General features: G+C 43.1%; 1 protein-coding gene across 1 annotated transcript; it reads left to right on the forward strand.

Annotated features, from left to right (window-relative positions):
- The first annotated feature begins 319 nt into the window (after positions 1–319).
- Positions 320–8,996, forward strand: C10H12orf45 (chromosome 10 C12orf45 homolog). Its single transcript, XM_023208842.1, has 4 exons — positions 320–477; positions 2,153–2,239; positions 5,709–5,845; positions 8,752–8,996. The coding sequence occupies exons 1-4, from the start codon at positions 363–365 to the stop codon at positions 8,968–8,970; spliced, it is 558 nt and encodes a 185-aa protein (XP_023064610.1). The 5' UTR covers positions 320–362; the 3' UTR covers positions 8,971–8,996.
- The last annotated feature ends 6,588 nt before the right edge of the window (positions 8,997–15,584 follow it).

The following is a 15,584-nucleotide window of genomic DNA, read 5'->3' on the forward strand; positions in this document are numbered from 1 at the left end:
TTGTACAACTAAAAATGGTTAAGATGGTAGATTTTGTTACGTGTTTTTTCACCAATTAAAAAATAAATTTAATAAAAAAGGATAAAGAGGAGGGCAGCCTAATGTTATGCTCTTTATGCTCGAATTAGGCGAAATCGAGCCAGCTCTTTTTTCTTATGACAGAGTCCGAACCTTACTTTATTCCAGAGGTATGAATGGCCCCAGCTCCGGCGCAGCCTCCCGCCTGCACCAAGCTCACCCCGCCTCTCTCTCCGCTCCTTACTCCGCCCACCGCATTTTCCTCCAATCGCGACCCTCGCCCCGCCCCCTTACCCGAGCCTCTTTCCTGCATCCGGGCCTTAGAGTGCAGGCTTGAGGGAAGCATGGAGGTCCATGACAAGCTCCAGAGTAGCCCGAGTTGCTTGTCGCCCACCCGGGACTCCTCAGGAGTCCCAGTGTCCAAGGAGCTGCTGACGGCGGGAAGCGACGGCCGCGGAGGTGACGGACGGGTGACAGAGGCATGGGCCGCACACGTGCGGCGGAGGAGGCGCGGCCGGTGCAGCCCGGAGGCCGGTGACTCGCTGCCCGGGCTCCGTATCCTCGAGGGGAGCCCCGGGGACTGCTGCGGGATTCCGGCGTGCTTTGCTGGCGGCAGGGGTGGGGGCTTTGGGGCGGGCACCCGGCTGCGGGCCCGGAACGGTTTCCCCAGCTAGTGGTTCCCATTCTGCAAGGTAGTGAGCGCCCATCCTGCCAGGCGCCGCTGCTAGGCACCTCCCCTGCACTGGAAGCTGGGACGCTCTCGAACTCTTTTGGAGAAGGGAGGGCTTTTGGTCTGGCTGCCTGGGTCAGAGCAGTTGGCTGGTAGGGGGAAGCGGAGTAATATTATGCTAACAGTCCCTTCCTCCTTTACACCCACACCGACCACCCTTAGTGTTGCTGTCTTGTACAGGAAGACATACATCCAGGAAATCCACACAGCATTTCAGACACTATAGGTAGACTTCGAAAGCATAAATTCAAATCCCAGGTCCACTAGTAATTAACTGGTGGGACTTAAGAGTTATTTTCATTCCCTAAGCCTCAGTTTTTGCATTTGGAAAATGGTGGTAGTAGTAATGCCTGTAGAATTTTTGTGAGGAGGAGAATGCGTAAAAAGGCTTGGGCATGTTGTCAGTAAATACTAGCTTGAAGAAGGGTTTTATGAGAACCCAGAGATTACGAAGGAAATACAATAATGATAACCAAAGCTTATGTAGTCCTTACTATGTATGCCCCAGGAACTAACTCATCTACTCCTCACAACAACCCTTTGCAGAAAATCTGTTATCTCTGTTTCATAGTTAAGGAACCTGAGACATGATTTATCATACAGGTAATTTACTTTCTGGAGATCATGTGGCTAGAAAATAGCAAAACTGGGACTTGAATTCAAGTAGTCTGGCTCCAGAGTCTGTGCTCTGATCTCGAATCCAGTAGGCCTTCAGTAGTAGGCATTCAATGGATGTTGCGCTCTGCTTTGCTGATTTGTTTTTTAACCAGAGAGTTAAGGGATTTTCTGGGTATTAGAAATAGGGTGTGCAAAGCCTTGAGTTTTGTAAATTCCCCTCTTGGAACTCTGACGGGGTAAAGGGTTGGGATGATTTGAGTAGTGAGAGATGAGGGTGAAAAGGTAGAGTGGGTGACAAAATCGCCAAAAGGCTGTTTTTCTTGGGTTGAACATCTTCAGGGAAGGGAAAATACCAGGCAAGCGTGTTTTACTAATGAAGAAACAAATGCTTGGAGATCAGGTGAGTGGCCCAGTGTTACACAACTAGGAACCATTTCTGGCTTCACTTAACCATTGTTATGCTCTGTACTGCTTCCTCCATTCTGTCATTGCAGACCCACGCTGGTCTACTGATGAATTTCTGATCCAGAAAAGTGCAGATTAGTGTGCATTTATTACCTGGCATTGGTGTTAGAGGTGAATGAGACAGATGTAAGAAAGGAGAGGTGTCTGTACATAAAGAATTAAAATGTTGTAATGGAGCTTAGAGTGCTGCTTTAAAAAAAAAAATCTTGGGGTGTGTGAACAGTCAAGACTTAAAGACTGGTCATGTGAGAGGCTTACTGATGGGCCTTTGCTTTTTTATGCAGTAGTAAATTAAGGGTGTTTGTGTGTCTGTATTTTCAGGTATATGGGACCGGTTGCTCATCAACTCCCAAACTAAGTCCAGGAAGACCTCCTCTCTTCAAACAGTTCGGATAGAGAGGAGTCCCTGTAAGTACCTCTTTCCCTCTCTCACGCTCTCTAATGCTGAGTTTTGTCTAATTAAGCTGTTATTTGTTGGGACGGTCTCTGCCTTCATGGTCAGGTATCAAACCACAGATAGTCCAGTGGAACAAGCCTTACTTGGGATTTACATGATAAAGTCGGTACACAGGATAGAATTTCTTACATTATTTCTCTACCTTAAGAGGGTAGCTTTTTCGTGAAAACCTGCTTGTTGGATGAATTTTGGGAAGTCAAAAACAATTGTTAATCTCCATGGCAAATTTTTTTAAAGGTTACTGAGCTTCAAACTTAATATATATGGATGGAAAACCACAACCACATCCCATTGAATTGGACACAATTATTTAAATGATAAATATTACTTAGAATACAGCATAATGGCCAATTCTCTTTATTAATTATTCTGTAGTGTTGCTGTACTGCACATTCATAAGTATGTCCCACACTCAGACTTTAAGTATTACATGAATGCCCTCTCTGTAATTCACTCTTAATGTTAAAAAAAAAGGCAAAAAAATTCAATAAAAGCAGTGTAAATAAGCATGAAGGTATCACATCAATAAACTAAGAAATCGTGAGTACTCTGAAAGGAGAATTTAACTAGCATTATTACTGTAGCACTACATCTACAATAGCTAAAATGACCACATGGTGGCTGTCCATCCAAAAACCAGTTTTTGTGGACATAGGTTTTTGTTTTGAGGGGTTCCTTACCTAGGAGTGGAATTGCAGGTATATGGAAGGTGTGAATTTTTTATTTTAATGAAGAAGAAATTGCCATTTTGCATTTCCACCAGCAAGGTATGAGAGTTTAGTCGCTGCATATCCTAACCAAAATGTGGTGTGGCCTTTTTAATTTTAACTATTCTAGTGTGGATAGAGTGGTATCACGTTGTGATCTTCATTTGTTTATAATGGCTAATAATGTTGAGCATCTTTCCATGTGTCACTGTTTGTATGTCTTTGGTAAAGGGCCTGTTCAAATCTTCAGCACATTTAAAAAATCAGGTTTCTCATTGTAAACATCATTCTTGATAGTGCAGCTCTGTTGGTGATAGACTTACCAGCCCTGTGTGTCTGAGAAAGTCTTTATTTTGCTTTCAGTTTTTGGAAGATGCTTTAATAGATTTAGAATTCTAGGTTGACAGTGTGGGTTTTTGCTTTTTCTTTTTTCTCCAGTACTTTAAAGACATCACTACACTTTCTTTTCAGTGGCATTGTTTCTGATGCCAGTGTCTACTGTCAATTTGTGTCATGAATATGGTGTTTCTTTTCTTCTCTGGCTGCCTTTAAGATTGTCTTCATTACTGGTTTTTACTGATTTTATGGTGATGTGCCCTTTGTAGTTTTCTTTGTGAATCTTGAGCTTGGGTTTGTTGAACTTACTTGATCTATGAGTTTATAATTTTTATCAAATTTAGGAAATTTTTACGGATGTTGTTGCTTGCTCCTGTCTCGCCTCTCCTGAAGGGACTCCAGTTACACCTAATTTTGCCAGTTGGGGTTGTCTCACAGCTCATTCATTGTTTGTTTGGGTCTTATGTTTTGTGTGTTTCAATTTGGATAGCTTCTATTGCTGATTTCCTTGAGTTCACTGTTCTTCTATATTGTCTAATCTGCTGTTAATTCTACCAAATGTATTTTTTCAAGGTAGATACAGTTTCCATCTCTAGAAGTTTGAGACTGTTTATATCTTTTATTTCTTGCCTTGTGTTTGTGCTTTTCTTTTCTTCCTTGAACATACAAAGTATATTTGTAAGAGCTGTTTTAACATTCTTGTTGCTGATTCTATTGTCTGCGTCATTTCTGAATCTTTATTTTTTTCCCTACTCTTTATGGATTATGTTTTCCTGTTTATTTGCATGTTTGCTAATTTTTTATTAGATGCTGGACATTTTTAATATTATGGTGTCATGTGTTGGATATTATTTAATTTTGAAGAACTACCACTGGACCAGCCTCAGCGTTGAGCATATACTCTCCTAGAGTACCGTGGAATTATTTGGCTTCTGAGGATCAGGGTTCAGGCCACACATTTTGGTACTTGTTTTGCTCTACTTGATTCATTAGTTGGAAACAAAAGCGGGACCAGATTTTCTGTCTGTAGCAATAGATTTAAATCTAAGGACAGAAAAATACCTTTTATTTGTATTAGTAATTTCTCTTTCTGTATATCTGAAGGTGAATGAGAGCTAACATTCCCTATTGTGTAGAGCTTTATTTGTGTACATGCTCTTAGGGAGTCCTTCCAGCACCTTATTTTACAAATAGAGGTCGTCTACTTGACCTTGGCCGCTATTTTCTTTTCTTCTTCCTTACGCTGGACATTTTAGTCATCTGTTATGTAGCCATAGCAGTTACGTAAGTTCTGAGAGCTTGTTATATGCATGGTTATGTGCTGGGCCTCTTTTGAGAGAGAAAATAAATATTCTTGTTTGTTGACTGCTCTGTATTTGGCACAGTGAATGACAGCTATCACTCCCTTTTTATAGATTAGTACACTGAGCTTTCAAGTGGTAGAATTAAATGTATTAATTAGGATTCTTGGTTGCAAATGGCTAAAATCCAGCTCAGATTGCCTTAAGCAGAAAAAGAAATTATGTTGGCTCTTTTTATTGGGGGAAAAAGTACTCCAGGTGCAGTAATTTCAGATGCATCTGGATCCAGGTGCTCAGTGTCCTCAGAGGTCAGCCACTCTGTCTCTTAGTTCTGCTTTCCTAGGCATTGGGCTAATCTAGAGCATACTCTTCCCCCACGTGTGGTGAGTTGCCAGTTTATCAGCAGCTTCAACCTTATATTCAGCCAACTCAGTCATTCACTCAGAAAGATTTCCCTCTCAACAGTTCAACAAAAGGTCCCGAGTAATCTCTTATTGGCCCGACTAGAGCAGCGTGTCACTGTGATACCACTAAAGCACGGTACAGTGGCCAAGGATGTGGAGGATGTAGGCATGGGATGAGGGGCAGGAGTGACCAAGAGTGACACCAGCTTAAAAGGAAAGCAAGGGTTATATTAGCAGAAGAAGGGGAACAGATGTTGGGTAGGCAGAAATAACCACTACTTAATTAACTGGCCCAGGGTAATTCAGATAGAGGTAAAACTAGGATTCTGTACATACCTAGTCAGTCTTACCCTAACGCCTCAGAAACTGGTGCTCTTAACTGTTAAGTCACACCGCCTCCCTATTTAGTTACTGTTCATTGAATGCCAGCGTTCTAGGAGTTTACAGTCCTGGGGATATATGAGAAACAAAACATTTGAGAAACAATTAATTGCTGGATTGTGTAGTCCTACTGCTTTATTCAGAAGAGGATGGAGGGTTTTTAAATGAAGGGAACTAAAAGATATGTAATTATGGTTGCTATTAATACCCAATTCAGAAGTGTTTATAGGAAATCCTAGGTTTCAGAATTTACTAGCATAAATGTTGATATGCTGTATTTACTTTCCACAGTATTGGACCAGGTGCAGACCTTTCTCCCGCAGATGGCACGGGCAAATGAAAAGCTAAGAAAAGAAATGGCAGCTGCACCACCTGGTCGTTTCAATATTGAAAACATTGATGGGCCTCATGGTAAAGTTATACAAATGGTAATTATGCTTTGTTTTCATATGGTGAAATTACTAGTCTGCTTGTCACCTAAGAAGAAGAGAACTTTTCCATTTTATTTTCAAGTTTTCATTTTCCTGGTGTTAACTCATGTTTCCAATGTTGTATAGGTACATAGACATTTTATGATTTAGTCATATGATGTCACAGGAAGGATTTTTTTTTTTCTAAGTCAAATGCTATATTTGTTATTCTGAAGCATTAATCTACTCAATGTCCTAACTGGATTTTTTTTTCTGTCCAAGCCCCAAAGAAGGTAATCATAGTCTGATTTATTGAGTATGCACAAATAAATGATGTGTAGAAGAGAGCAATTGATTACATAAGCTATGTGTAAAAATGTTCTCTCAGTTTATACTCATATCTTGTTTCTGCACTGGAATTCCCTTTATAATATCTGTGTCTGGACAGAGCTGAGACAATTGTTAATGATATCTAATTCATTAGCCAATCTGGTCAGCTCTCCCTCCAGGATATATCCCAAATCTAACCACTTTGTACAACCTCTGCTGTTCCTTTGGACTTTTGTTGGCCCAGGTAATTATGGTCTCTCCTTTGGAGTATTGCAGCAATTTCTTAACAGGTTTTCCTGCGTTCACTGTTTCTTCCCCGGGGTCTGTTCTTCACACAGTTTGGGACCTGGGGGCTTCCCATCACGTTTCAAATAAATTAAGTCCTTCAAGGGGCCCATATGATCCTGCCTGCAGTTCTCTTATCTCAGAGGTTCCCAGCCCCCAGGCTGTGGACTGGTACTGGTCTGTGGCCTGTTAGGAAGCAGGTTGCACAGCAGAAGGTGAGTAGTGGGTGAGCGCGCATTACCACCTGAGTTCTGCCTCCTGTCAGATCAGCAGTGGCATTAAATTCTCATAGGAGCGCGAACCCTATTATGTACTGTGCGTGTAAGGGATCTAGGTTGTGTGCTCCTTATGAGATTCTAATGCCTGATAATCTGAGGTGGAACAGTTTCATTCCAAAAACATCCCTGCCAAGATCCGTGGAAGAATTTTCCACAAAACCGGTCCCTGGTGTCAAAGAGATTGGGCACTGCTGCTCTGTCTGACCTTATCTCCTCCATAGTCCTCTTCATTTACTGCCCTCTAGCACCAGTCTCACTGTGCCCGATCTTCTCCCCTGCGGTTTTCTCAGGTAGAATGCTTTTCCCTAGATTTCTCCATTTCGACTCCCTCTGTCTCTTTTCAGTTGTCACCTGATCAAGAGGTCTTCCCCGATAGCTCTATTATTATTTTATCCTGCTTTATTTATCCATATTTTCACAATCCTACATTATGCTTTATATGTATTTGTTTATTGCCTTTCTTTCGCCTCTGGAACAAGAGTCAACAAATGTTTCTGTAAGAGGCCAGATAGTAAATACATTAGGTTCTGTGGAGCTTACTGTCAACGCTGCTGGCATAGTGTGAAAGCAGCCGTTGACAATACATACATGAATAAGCAAGGGGAAAACATTTTATTGGGGAAAAAAAACTCCAGGGGTGGTGATTTCAGGTGCACCTGGATCCAGGTGCTCAGTGTCCTCAGAGGTCAGCCGCTCTGTCTCTTGGTTCTGCTTCCTAGTGTTGGCCTAATCTAGAGCATGCTCTTCCCCCACCTGTGGCAGTTTGCCAGCTTATCAGCAGCTTCAGCCTTAGATTCAGCAACTCAGAAAGATTTCTCTCTCAACAGTTCCAACGGAAGGCCCTAAGTGATCTCTTACTGGCTCAATTAGAGCAGTGTGTCACTGTGTGTGGGTGCTGAAATGAGAATTTCATATAATTTTCACCTTTCGTGAATAGCAGTATTTTAATTTCTTCCCCCCAACCACTTAAAAATAGAAAAAACATTCCTACTTTGTGAGCTGAACGAAAGTAGGCAGTGGGCAGGATTTGGCCTGCAGGTTGTAATTTATGGGTCTCTGCCTGAAAATGTAAATTTCACCAAAGCGAGGGGTTTGTTTTGATTTTTTTGTTGTTGTTGAGTCTCTGGTACCTAGTGTAGTGCCTAACTCATGTTAGTATTTGCAGAATGAATGTTGTTGAATGTGTTTTAGGGTATATAGAATTAGGCCGTAGGAGATATTTTAGACACTTGTCGTAAATTTAAATCATCATTATGACAGACCCTGGCAACTAAAAGTATCAAAGAGCCATGTTGTATTAAAAACGTTTCTTATCCTTATGGCCTGGTGTGCTGTCTCACACCTGTAATTGCAACATTTTGGGAGGGCAAGGCAGTGGATCATTTGAGGTCAGGAGTTCAAGACCAACCTGGCCAACAGGGTGAAATCCCATCTCTACTAAAAATATAAAAATTAGCTGGATGTGGTGGGGCACACCTGTAGTCCCAGCTACTTAGGAGGCTGAAAGATGCAAGAATCACTTAGGCCCAGGAGGCGGAGGTGGCAGTGAGCTGAGATCATGCCACTGCACTCCAGTCTGGGCAGCAGAGCAAAACTGTCTCAAAAAAAAAAATTCTTGGCCGGGCGCGGTGGCTCAAGCCTGTAATCCCAGCACTTTGGGAGGCCGAGACGGGTGGATCACGAGGTCAGGAGATCGAGACCATCCTGGCTAACACAGTGAAACCCCGTCTCTACTAAAAAATGCAAAAAACTAGCCGGGCGAGGTGGCGGGCGCCTGTAGTCCCAGCTACTTGGGAGGCTGAGGCAGGAGAATGGTGTGAACCCCGGAGGTGGAGCTTACAGTGAGCTGAGATCCGGCCCCTGCACTCCAGCCTGTGAGACAGAGCGAGACTCCGTCTCAAAAAAAAAAAAAAATTCTTATCCTTTAAGTTACAATATTTTTGCTGAGTATTGGTTATTCTCAATATTGTTTTATTATGACTTTTTAAGGAATTGCTCTGAAATAGATTTCCTCTCCACTACTTTTTGCAGGATGTGGCTTTGTTTGAGATGAATCAGTCGGATTCAAAAGAAGAGGACAGTTCAGAAGAGAGTTCACAAGACAGTTCAGAGAACAGTTCAGAATCAGAGGACGAAGATGACAGCATCACATCTGAAGTCACCATAGATAACATTAAGCTTCCCAATTCTGAAGATGGAAAAGGCAAGATTGAAGTTTTGGACAGTCCAGCAAGTAAAAAAAAGAAATAGTCAAATAAATTATCTGAAAAGAAACAGGTGACATATGTCTGCAAATTCTGTGAGAAAGAACTGACTCTTGCTTTTCAGGCACCTATAGTGCTTTTATGTGTTAAAAACTTTAGACAAATTAAATTTGACAGAGTTTATTTGATCAAAGAATGATTCATGAGTTAGGTAGCATTGTAAACTGAAAGGGGTTCATAGACCTCTGCTCTACAGCATGGGAAGTGTGCTTTTATCAGCTGAACACAGAAGTAGAGTACAGAAATAACTTGATGGGTTACAGCTAGGTGTTTGCCTAAATAAGGCAAAGAGGAGACCTGAGGCTGCCTGATGTCCCATAGGTGTGGTCTGATCTAAGGAGACCTAAGGCTGCCTCATCTTATGGGCTGAGGCTTGGCTGTTTGTGATTGGCTGAACTTGGCTATTTGCTATAAAAATACACTCCTGAGTTAGGTTTTGGTGTGTTCATGATTGCAGTTAGTAATGGCCTCCTGCTTATTTAACAGTTTCCTTTTTGTCAGTCTCTGGATCTTGAAGAGATTGACCAAAACCTTAGACATTGATGCCACTCTCCATCACCATTATAATGGACTTGTTTGGTCTCAGGATGGAATTCACAAGTCATGATGTCAGGTCAGTAAGACCATTTAGCACATAATGGATGGCTGTATAAAAGTGCTTAAGACTCGGCCGGGCGCGGTGGCTCAAGCCTGTAATCCCAGTACTTTGGGAGGCTGAGACGGGTGGATCATGAGGTCAGGAGATCGAGACCATCCTGGCTAACACGGTGAAACCCCGTCTCTACTAAAAAATACAAAAAACTAGCCAGGCGAGGCGGCGGGTGCCTGTAGTCCCAGCTACTCGGGAGGCTGAGGCAGGAGAATGGCATGAACCCAGGAGGCGGAGCTTGCAGTGAGCTGTGATCCGGCCACTGCACTCCAGCCTGGGCGACAGAGCGAGACTCTGGCTCAAAAAAAAAATTAAAAAAAAGTGCTTAAGACTCTTGAGAGGGTATCACACACCAAAGAGAGTATTACGATGACTTTCAGGAGAATAATACCAAGAAACTGAAGTATACTCCTTGACAGGAGCCCCTATGAACCATACTCATCAAAATCAAACAAGTCAAAGTTCAGGCAATATAGACGGTTCACAGTATTTGAGACCAGTTAATCATGGTATTTGTTTGGGAAGTGATGGTGATTAAGGACTGTGGTTGCTGTAAATGGTCTTATTTAAAGAGGTAGCCATTTTTTGTCATTAGCCTTATAACAAAAGTCATAGCAATCTGGAGACCCCCTGGAAAAAACGTAAAGATTAGAAAACCTTGGAAAAGCCCAGCTTGTCATCCACCATTTGGGATGCCTGCAAACTAACTGTTAGCTCTTCCTGCAAACATCGTATGTTCTGTTCCCTTGAGAAATGTCTTTCATGCATATGGTGGCAGTGTCCAAAGAAACAACAGTATCAGTTACATTATTGAATTTTTTGTAGTAGCAAAATGTGGAAAAATAGGTACAACATTCAGTTTTGTTTAGTGCCACACATAACTCCCAACATGAGCAAAGAGGAGATCTAAGGCTGCATGATATCCCATTGAGTGCTTTTGTTAAATACTTTCAGAGGGTGACTTCTACCCCAGAAGGTCTGGTTGGCCATAAAATAAGATTTTTCCCTATCTGTGCATTAGTTTTAAATTCCATGTGACTAGCACCCAACCACCACAAAGAGTGAGTCCCCAGGAGCCCCACTGCAATCTTTCCTCAGTGGAAACTAGCTTATCTTTTTTTTTTTTTTTTTTGAGATGGAGTCTTGCTCTATTGCCCAGGTTGGAGTGCAGTGGCACAATCTTGGCTCACTGCAAGCTCTGCCTCCCAGGTTCACGCCATTCTCCTGCCTCAGCCTCCTGAGTAGCGGACTACAGGCGCCTGCCACCATGCCCGGATAATTTTTTTTTTAAATTTTTTTGTATTTTTAGTAGAGACGGGGTTTCACCGTGTTAGCCAGGATGGTCTCAATCTCCTGACCTCGTGATCCACCTGCCTCGGCCTCCCAAAGTGCTGGGATTACAGACATGAGCCACTGCGCCTGGCTGGAAACTAAGCTTATATTTATTTTCATCTCTTCCAAGGTTGGTGCTAATTTCAACTGCTGAGCATTTTAGACTCTGATAATAGGAGGTATTTATGGGGACTTTCTGGGAAGCTATTTGGAAGGCAGGATTGAACCATGCCAAACAGCAAGATCCTAACCAGGGGGGAGCAAAATGGAGCAAGCATATTTTCTGTAGACCAATACAGGCAGACCCTCTGAGACTGGAAAAGAGGGCTACCTAGTACTATTTGAGCATGAGTCAGTTCAGTTCATCCACTGGTACATCTGTATAGTTCCTGAACAAGGTATAGGAGGAAACTTACTTTTTTATAGTTCCTCTCCTCTTAAAAAGATATTTTACATTTTATTAATTTCTTTTTTTTTTTTTTTAACTTTCAGGTTCAGAGGTACATGTGGAGGTTTGTTATATAGACAAATTATGTATTGTGGGGGTTTAGTGTACAGATTATTTTGTCACCTGGTGATAAGCATAGTGCCCAATAGGTAATTTTAAATCCGCACCCTCCTCCCACCCTCCATCCTCAAGTGGGCCCTTGTGTCTGTTCCCTTCTTTGCGTCCATGTGTACTCAATATTTAGCTCCCACTAATAAGTGAGAACATGTGGTATTTTTCTGTTCCTGTGTTGGTTGCTTAGGTCCTGATTATCTTTTTTAGTTTTCTGCCTTGATGATCTGCCTAATATTGTCAGTGGGGCATTAAAGTCTCCCAGTATTATCTAAATCTCTTTGTAGGTCTCTGAATGTTTGCTTTATGAATCTGGGTGCTTCTGTGTTGGGTGCATATATGTTTAGGATAGTTAGGTCTTGTTGAATTAAGCCCTTTACCATTATGTAATGCCCTTCTTCGTCTTTTTTTTCTTTGTAAAATATGTTTTGTCTGAAATTAAAATAGCGACCCCTGCCTTTTTCTTTTGGTTTGCTTGGTAGATTTTTCTCCATCCCTTTACTTTGAGCCTCTGGGTGGCATTGCATGTGAGGTGGGTCTCTTGAAGATAGCATACCATTGGGTTTTGCTTCTTTATCCAACTTGCCACACTGTTTATTTTGATTGGAGCATTTAGCCCATTTACATTCAAGGTTAGTATTGATATGTGTGGATTTGATACTGTCATATTGTTAGCTGGCTACTATGCAGACTTGTCTGTGTGGTTGCTTTATAGTGTTACTAATCTGTGTGCTTAAGTGTGTCTTTGTAGTGGCTGGTAACCCAGTCTTTCCTTCATATAGTTAGCACTCCCTTCCAAAACTCTTGTAAGGCAGGTCTGATGTTAACAAATTCCCTTAGCATTTGCCTGTCTGAAAAGGATCTTATTTCTCTTTTGCTTATGAAGCTTAGTTTGGTCAGATATGAATTCTTGGTAGAAAATTATTTTCGTTAAGAATGCTGACTATAGGCCCCCGATCTCTTCTGGCTTATAGAGTTTCTGCTGACAGTTCTGCTGTTAGCCTGATGGGGTTCCCTTTGTAGGTAACTTGTCCCTTCTCTCTTGCTGCATTTAGCATTTTTTCTTTCATTTACACCTTGGAGAATCTGATGACAATGTGTTTTGGGTTGGTCTACTTGTATAGTATTTCACAAGGGTTTTCTGCATTTCTTGAATTTGAATGTTGGCCTCTCTAGCAAGGTTGGGGAAATTTTCATTGGTAATATCCTGAAATATGTTTCCAAAGTTGCTTGGTTTCTCTCCCTTTCAGTCACAGCAGTGAGTCATAGATTGGGTCTCTTTACATAATCCCATATTTCTCGGAAGTTCTGTCCATTCATCTTTATTGTTTTTTTTCTCCAAGTTATTTCAGAGAGCCAGTCTTCAAGCTGTGAGATTCTTTCCTCAGCTTGGTCAATTCTGCTGTTAATACTTGTGATTGCATTATGCAATTCTTTTAGTGTGTTTTTCAACTCTATCAGATCAGTTTGGTTCTTTCTTATAATGGCCATTTTGTTTATCAGCTTCTGTATTGTTTTATTGTAACCCTTAGATTCCACAGATTGGGTTTTGACTTTATCCTGTATGTTGATGATCTTCGTTCCTGTCTATATTCTGAATTTTATTTCTGCCATTTCAGCCCTCTCAGCCTGATTAAGAACCATTGCTGGGGAACTAGCGTAGTTGTTTGGACGTAAGAAGACACTCTAGTGCTTTTGAGTTGTCAGTTTTTGCACTGGTTCTTTTTTATCTTTGTGGGCACATGTGCCTGAAAGTTGCTATCCTTTGGATGGTTTTTTTTTCTTTTATCCTACTTTATGTCCTTGTGTGTATAATTGTGGTATGAAGTGGGTTTAGCCAACTGACTTCATTTCTAGAAGGTTTTCAGGGACCAAGGATCAACTCAGGACTCCTGGACTGTATGCTATAATTCTGCGGGGGGCTGATGTCAGGTCCCCGACTTTGTTCTCTGGCCACTGGAGGTTAGGAACCTGCTCTGCTAGAGGGGCCAAGATATTTCTGGACCACTGAGCAGAACACTTTAATGGGTGGTCCCAGCCAAAGTGCTTTGTATGGCAGTGGCCTTATATGCACGTGCCAGCAGTAGCAGTGGGGTGCGGTGCACACTCACCAGCTTCGGAGGGGTGCCGGCAGTTGCGAGGGTGCTGTTTTTGTGCAGGCTTTTGCAGTGGCTGTGGTGTTAGCATGGGGATGGGGCGCTGCAGCCACTGCTAGATTGTGTGTGCTCTCTGTGCGTGGCAGTGGCCACTCAGGGTAGGAGGGTGGGCCGCTGGTGTCCATGCATAGTTTCACACCACTGGCAGTGTTGACACAGGGGCAGGGTACTGGTGGCTGCGGGACTGGTGCCAAATGTGTGCACGTTCATGCTGGCAGCAGTGACTACACAGGGCGCAGGGCAGGTCCACTGGTCACTGTGCCTAGCTTTGCAACTGGTGGCAGTGTTGGTGTCGGGGTGGGGTACTGGTGGTCTCCGTACCTGCAGATGCTCCAGTGGCAGTGGCAGCATGGTGGTTGGGTGCAGTGCACTCAAGCCAGCAGTAGTGGCATGGCCGAGTGCACTGGCAGGAAATTGAAGGCAAGGTCTGTGTGCACAGGTGCTGGCAAAGTGATTCGGGTATTGGCTGCACGCGAGCGCCTGCAGGCAAGGTGGCATGGGGGAGGCTGCAGTGGGAGGAGAGAGTGGTATTAGGTGGTCTGGTGCATGGTCTGTTGCGGGTGGAGGTGGTGCTGGAGTTCTCCGCCATTCAGGCAGGATCTGCCAACTCAGGTGCTATGGTGTAGGCCCCCAGGACCCATCCCACCTGGGCATCCAAGGCTGCACTGCAGCAGGGACAGCCAGGCTGAGGCCCAGGAAGAGGCCAGGAAACTGAGGAGTGCTTAGTTCAGATTGGCCAGGTCTCATAGGCCAGACTGCCGTGCATTTTTTAGGTCTGATAGTTCCTCTAGGGTTGAAGTCTCTTAGGGGAGCAAGGTGAGTCATGGGCGATGGGCATCCCTGGCCATCATCCACTACAGATGCTCCCTCACCAAAGCCTCTGGGCTCTGCACCAGCTAGAGTTCTGCTCCTACCACTAAGAAGCTCTCCCTGCAAGCTCAAGTGTCCATGGGGGTCCTGGGGTCTCCTCCTGCCAGATTCCAGAGGCCTGTGGTGAGAGTCACTTGCTGTTTGCCTGCTCAACTCACCCCTTTTCCAGGAGTCAGGGGCCAGGAACGAGTCCTAGTGTGTGGTAGCCCCTTGCAGTGTTCCCCGTTTCCTCCCACTTCAACCCAGCATCTGTGTCTTCCTTCATCCACTCTCAATGCCCTCCCTCTGAAGATCTGCTAGGAGTGTACCAGTCTTCCTGATATCCCAGGCCCTTGGTGGCAGGTGTTCCTTCTGACTGCATCTAGCTGATCATCTTGCCTCTGACCTGTTACCTTTATAGCGTAAGTGTGCATAACCACATTTAATGGAAAAGCATCTTACTATATTTAATCCAATGACATTATACAAATAATCACTAGTGCCCACATAGATAGTCCCCAAGTCTTGTGTGTGTGATACCTGGAAGCATAATATACCTTTTGTAGGCATCACTTGGTTTGATGTTCTGTATTTGATAGTGGTTAGGTTATTAATTGAAAAGGTTAGGATATTGCTTTCAGTGAGTGTAGGCAAGCAAATAGCAGTGACATTTAGAACATCAAGGATTGCTTTCTCTTCCTTTGGGGTTTCAGGGTAATTCTCTTTGGGAACTCAGAGAGGTGTTGGCATTAGTGGAATTGTTTCCTGGTTTTTACTCATTAGCCCACAAACCCAAACAGTTGCTCTGTTTTTTTGCTAGAGCATGAGCCTTACCTAAAGCGGTCATAAATTATGGTCCTATGGATTTTCCTGTAAGAAAAAGGAAAGATTAAGGCAATAGGAAATAAGGGAAAACGAAAAGGGACATAGTTTTCATGATGACAGAGAAGAGAACTCTTGATCCATGATCAAATTCTTACCACCCATACTGCGGCAAAAGTCTGGAGGCTCTGAACTTCTGCTGCAGTATGGGTGGTAAGAATGTGGTATGGTCC

This window comes from Piliocolobus tephrosceles, chromosome 10 (genome assembly GCF_002776525.5).
Source record: "Piliocolobus tephrosceles isolate RC106 chromosome 10, ASM277652v3, whole genome shotgun sequence".
NCBI classification, from domain to species: Eukaryota; Metazoa; Chordata; class Mammalia; order Primates; family Cercopithecidae; genus Piliocolobus; species Piliocolobus tephrosceles.